Here is a 6,057-nt window from a genome sequence, read left to right on the forward strand (position 1 = left end):
TTTGGGAGTATCGTTAGATCACCGAGGATGACTGGGTTATAAATGACCAAGCCCGAAACTACACGTGTCAGTGTAGGAGTTGATTGCGGGGTGAGTCCCCATTATATTATTTTGAGATTATTCCCCTTGATTGGGATGAGTTGATATCTAGTAAGGACATGTCGAACCACACGACATTGTGGTAAGACGGCCTAGCCGATCAGAGAAGATCAGACGCCATTCTGCACACATGGTGGTATTGTATTTCTATGTCCATCTGCATACATTGGAGTAAGACGGCCTAGCCGATCAGGAGGGGATCGGACTCCATGCCATGTGCATGATGGTGTATCGGTCCGAAGGATCTACTAACAAAAAGTGAAAATGTTTACTTGAAGCCCTATTTTGTTTTAACTTGGCATTTAAATATGATTGATTTACTTACTGTTTTACATGTTTCTCATCCTTTTACCCTATCATTCCATTCCATGAGAGGGTATTTAGCGTTAAATAATAGTACTATTCTATTTGTACTAACGTCCCTTTTGCCGGGGGCGCTGCATATTTAATGGATGAAGGTGGTTCTTCAGTAGGTGGCAGTGATCGTTGATAGCATCATGCCCTCTTCTCAACGAATTTTGGTGAGCCCTATTCTATACCAAGGTCATATGTTGCATTTTCTTCATTTATATTTACTTTTGTGGTATAGCCGTGGCCTTGTCTCTGGCACTCTCATATGGTACTCATGTTCTCTTAGAGGCTCTGTAGATATGTTGTGGGCTGTATTTTGATTGGGGAAAACAAACTAAATATCTTGTAAGTTATTGGATGTTTCCACCTTCAAACTATGCACTTGTAATCTTTTGGCAAATATCAATGGAGTCCATACAAGTAATAAAACTTGGTACTTTGCATTTAACCTCTCACGTCTATATTATTGTTATTGATTCTCAAATCATTCATGGGTAACATTGGGTAGACGGCATCAAGTAGGCTTGCTTGACTGGGATATCTCGGTTTAGCACTGGTGGCGCTCCCCGAGGTCGGAGCGTAACAAGCTTGGTATTAGAGCCTAAGGGTTTTAAGTGTCATAGAATGTCTCAGAGCCGTATCTAGTAGAGTCCTTCTTATCGGTGTATTGTCGACCATATCTATAATTAGGAGGCTACTTGGGCATTTAGGATTGTCACCCTTCTTTGTTATTCTGGAATCGTGTGATAGAGCTTGATTATTAGACTACCCCTTTTTAACTCGTGCATTGTTCTAATTTTCAGTACATGGCACCTAAGAAGAAGGCAAGGAGTGGCCAAAGGGACAATCCCACCCCAGGAGTGGTTGTTGATACTATAACTGATGTTGTGGGTGAGCACCCGAGGGGTGAGAATATTCCCCCAACCACAACACCTCATGATTCTACTATTCCTGCTGAGAATGCACCGATTCCTCCTCCAACTGATATTCCAGCTCCACCTCCATCCTCAACCACCGGTCCTAGTGTTTCTGATGGGGACCTTAGGGGAGCAATACAGATGTTCACTCAGATAGTGGCTTCTCAGGCCCAGAGATTGAATGCTACACCTACCTTTTCTAGTCACCAAGGGGATTTTGTTAGTTCCAGGGTAAACCAATTCCTTCAATTGGAACCTCCGGTATTCACGGGTACTAAGCCCGAGGAGGACCCCCAGGCATTTAATGATGAGATGTACAAGACACTTCGTATGATGCGTGCCACTGAGACAGAAGTAGTGGAATTGGCCTCGTATCACCTGAAGGAAGTGGTGTATTCATGGTTTGAATTGTGGGAGTAGTCTCGTGAGGAGGGGGAGCCGTTCGACAAAGTGGAGTAAGTTTGTGGATACTTTCATTGATCATTTCCTGCCTGCTGAGACTAGGGCAGCCCGTGCTGTCGAGTTTGAGAACTTGAAGCAAGGTAGTATGAGTTTATGTGACTACCATATAAGGTTTCCAGATCTTTCAAAGGATGCTGGCTATATGTTGCCCATGATGGAGGCCAGGGTTCGCAGGTTTGTGCAGGGCCTTAGCCCTTTGGTTATTAACGAAGCCGCTACAACCGCCTTGAATTCTGATGTGAACTATGGGAAGATGGTAGCATTTTCTCAAGCCACAAAGACCCGAAAATTGAAGGCCAGGATGGAGCGAGATGATAACAAGAAGGCCCGGTCCGTGGGCAGCTTTGGTGATTCTTTTAGTGGTGGTAGTGGTGGAAAGGTGATGTTTAAGGGAGGGTCATAGTCTTTTGCTCAATCTTCAGCCAGTGCATCGCCATCAGGGCCCGGTCAGTAGTAGTGGAGTCGTTTTAGGCCCAGTTAGGGTAATAGGGAGTCTTATCAGCATGGTCAGTCAGGTGGGAGATTTCAGCCGCAATGCAGGCCCTCTGTAACGACTCAAAACTATGTGACCGGCACCCGGTATACTACCTAACCCGGGTGGACCAACGCGTACAAGAATACCCATCTATATGCCTAATAGATGCATGCAGGAGTCATTTTGATAACACAATCATTTTAACTGATTAAGACCATGCATGAAACATAATCCTTAAATCCACCATTTTCAATATTTGAAAATACATAAATATAACAATATTCCTTTAATACATGCGATATGATTTAACTCTCAATTACAACCCAAAATAATGATAAGTGTCTATGGAATCTCTATGACACAAGTATAGAATAAATACTTGGGACAAACCCCAACCAGAAGAAAGTAAGATCAACACGACAACTACTATAAAATAGAAGTGGTGCTTCACTATATACCTTGAAAATAGAGTCATCCTAGCCTCATTCGCTCATCACATGCCACATCTCATCGTGAAAACATGTAAAGATAGCGGGACCCAGGAGAAGGTCCCCTGAGGGCTGAGTACACCACAACGGTACTTAATAAGTGTCATAAACTCTCTCTAACTCGAGTTCGTGGGTAAAGGCTTTACAAAACATATGCAACCAACATTTTATATGAATCGATATACCATTACACAAGTTCATACTCTTTAGCATTTTAAATAAAAAGACTCGTAAAATATAAATCATGGTACAAACTTTTAAAATATTTATATCAACCCATGATTCTAATAAAATCATGCAAAAGCATTTTAACTTCATTAAATCATTGAAATTACTTTCGACTCCTTAGGCCGATACATAACAAAATCATCTTTTACGTTTCATGGGGAGTACTATACCATCACCGACACAAGAATGTCAACTAGGTTATGTACCTAGCGGCAAGTATCATATACCCTATTTACTCAGGTTGTCTCATCGCAGTGCTGTACGAATCGACTCAGCCATGCTATTAATAGCAAAAAATAGCACCTCTCAAGGAGGATACTCTGCTGTAGTCTATGCCATAAAGTGGCCATCTACGCCTACACCGGCACGTGTAGTTTTATGATGACGAACACAATATATCCGAAGCCAATCTCGATGAACACAAGTAACTACATTTGATACTCCAAAAATAGATTCATATCTGAATAGCCTTAAAAGATCTATTTTATCAAACCATGACAGTTTTTGTCAATCCAAATCGTTTGAGTAAAATCAAATAAGGTCCTTCCTCATTTCATATTAAGCAATTAACAAAATGAGATTTCAATCCTTAAAGATTTAACAAGTGCTACTTCGAAATATAAAGATTTTTGAAATATTACATGTCTCACTTTATGTAACAAAGGTAACAATAGAACTCAAATGTTTAATCCATTTATCATCAACATAAATTTTTAATAAAACTTATCACATTTGCCTCAAACGTCATTTGCTAACAAGTTTTTGAAAACAATATCTTACAAAATAACATGGCACCATTTCATATGCAACACGATGCAAAGACCATGGTAACTTCCTTTCCCGCTTGTCCCAACGAGTGCGGATGCACATTTATGAACAATCTCAAGTATCATGTCAAAACATATGTTTAGAGAAAATCCCTCAAGTAGAGTAAGTTTTAATCAACTTACCTTAAGTCCAAGCTCCAAAATAGTACTATAAGGCTCCAATTCATTTAGAACTTTCAAACGTCTCCAACAAGCCAATATCTACATAACAACTCATATTCATCAACAACATATTACGATAATACCAACTAAGTCAACTAAGTGTTCAACACTTAGGTCCAACTTTACAAGTCTAGTAAAAATCAATATTCCCACCATAGAAGTCGGTTCTTGAGTTTTTAATTCTAAATCTCTCATTTCATACCCAACAATACAATATTCAATAATTGAATTACTCACAAGATAGTAAAGAATATCATTTGACTAATTTTCACCAAATTGATACTATTTATCGTCTCTCCCCACTAGTCAATCTTATTCACAATACCCACTTCTAGGGTTCATCTCCCAGCTCAACCAAACCATAATATTTACTCCAAATCACCTTCTATATACTTATTTATACACAATAGATGAACATTGAGTAGTGGGATTACCTCTTGAAGACAAATCTTGAAATTTCCATTTTTGTGTTCTTGGAGGATTTGGAAAAATCTAACAAATTCCATGGTTGAAACTTGTTACTAGTGGTGTTAATCAACTTGAATTAACATAAAACTTGGATAAAAACTCACCTTGTATGATCTAAGTGAAGCCTTGGTCGAAATCCTCTTCAAAAGCCCCAAAGAACTCCCAAATTTTGACCCCAAATCATCTCTCCCCAACCTAGGGAGTATATATAACCTTCCCAGGTGCGCTGCCGCGCAATTGGGCGCACATCAGACAATGCTCAGTAAATTGGTCATAACTTTTAGTACAATTCAAAATGACAAACGGTTTGAACCGTTGGAAAATAGACTCAAAGAACTTTAATTTGATAGGTTGAACCCAGCGTAACTCAATATATACACATATATATAGAGTCGTTTGAAGTTAGGTCATGTGTGACCTTGGGCACCTTCTTCCTTGTAATAATTTCAACTTGTTTCAAATTGCTTACCCTCACTTCTAAATGTCCTTATAACCCTTCAAACCATTTCCAATGCATGTCCACATATCCAAATGGATTTATCCATAATCGTAGTTATTATTAGCTTACAAATAATATGCTTAGTGCTTAATGACCTCTTAATAAGGACTTTAACATTTGAAAAGTTTTCGGGGTGCTACACCCCCTACCCTAGTTGTGGGAAGATGCACTTAGGAGTCTGTTACATGGACCTTCCCGTATGCTATGGGTGTGGTCTTCGGGATCATATTCAGAGAGATTGTCGTTCATCCCGTCAGAATGTTGGTAGGGGTATGGCGCAGCCGGCCAACTCAACAGCTACTACTTCTGCAGCACCTCCTCCGGCTCGAGGTACTCTGGCACCCGCAGAGGCGTGGTGTAGCAGGGGTGGTACATAGGGTTTTGGAGGACCCAACAGGTTCTATGCTATGAGGGGCTGCCAGAGTTTAGAGGCCTCTCCAGATGTCGTCACAGGTATATTGACTGTCCAATCTCATAATGTATATGCACTTATAGATCATTGTTCCACCTTGTCATATGTCACTCCTTGTGTTGCTATGGAATTCGGTACAGAACCGGAACAACTTCGTGAGCCGTTCTGTGTATCTATTCTAGTTGGTGAATCTATTGTGGCCACGCGGATTTATAGGGGATTGTATTGTCACGGTGCATGGTCGAGACACCATGGGCGATCTCATTGAATTGGGGATGGTGGATTTTGATGAGATAATGGAGATGGATTAGTTTTATTCATGTTTTTCTAAGCTTGACTGTCGAACTATAACAATTATGATTGAGTTTCCTAACGAGCCAGTCATTGAGTGGAAAGAGGATGATGTTATGCAAAGCCTATGTTTATTTCTTACCTTAAGGCCGCGAAGATGATCAGCTAAGGGTGTATCTACCACTTGGTCCGAGTCACAGTCATTGAGGCTGAAGCACCGACACTTGAGTCCATACTAGTTGTGAATGAATTTCCAGAGGTCTTTCCCGATGAGCTTCCCGGGATCCCACCAGAAAGGGAGATTGATTTTGGGATCGATGTGATGCTAGGCATGCAACCTATATCAATTCCACTTTATAGAATAGCTCCAGCGGAATT

General features: G+C 40.5%; 1 protein-coding gene across 1 annotated transcript; it reads left to right on the forward strand.

Annotated features, from left to right (window-relative positions):
• The first annotated feature begins 1,256 nt into the window (after positions 1-1,256).
• On the forward strand, positions 1,257-2,232 carry LOC117275943 (uncharacterized). The gene is made up of 2 exons (XM_033655292.1): positions 1,257-1,768; positions 1,872-2,232. Exons 1-2 carry the CDS (start codon positions 1,257-1,259, stop codon positions 2,230-2,232), a joined length of 873 nt encoding a protein of 290 aa, XP_033511183.1.
• Positions 2,233-6,057: the final 3,825 nt, after the last annotated feature.

Source organism: Nicotiana tomentosiformis, chromosome 6 (genome assembly GCF_000390325.3).
Source record: "Nicotiana tomentosiformis chromosome 6, ASM39032v3, whole genome shotgun sequence".
Taxonomy (NCBI): Eukaryota; Viridiplantae; Streptophyta; class Magnoliopsida; order Solanales; family Solanaceae; genus Nicotiana; species Nicotiana tomentosiformis.

Excerpts from the sequence above, each read along its gene's own strand:
- LOC117275943 (XM_033655292.1), top strand. The coding sequence starts at position 1,257 with ATGGCACCTAAGAAGAAGGCAAGGAGTGGCCAAAGGGACAATCCCACC. Across the intron at positions 1,769-1,871 it reads AAGGAAGTGGTGTATTCATG|GGCAGCCCGTGCTGTCGAGT; the intron begins GTTTGAATTGTG and ends TGCTGAGACTAG.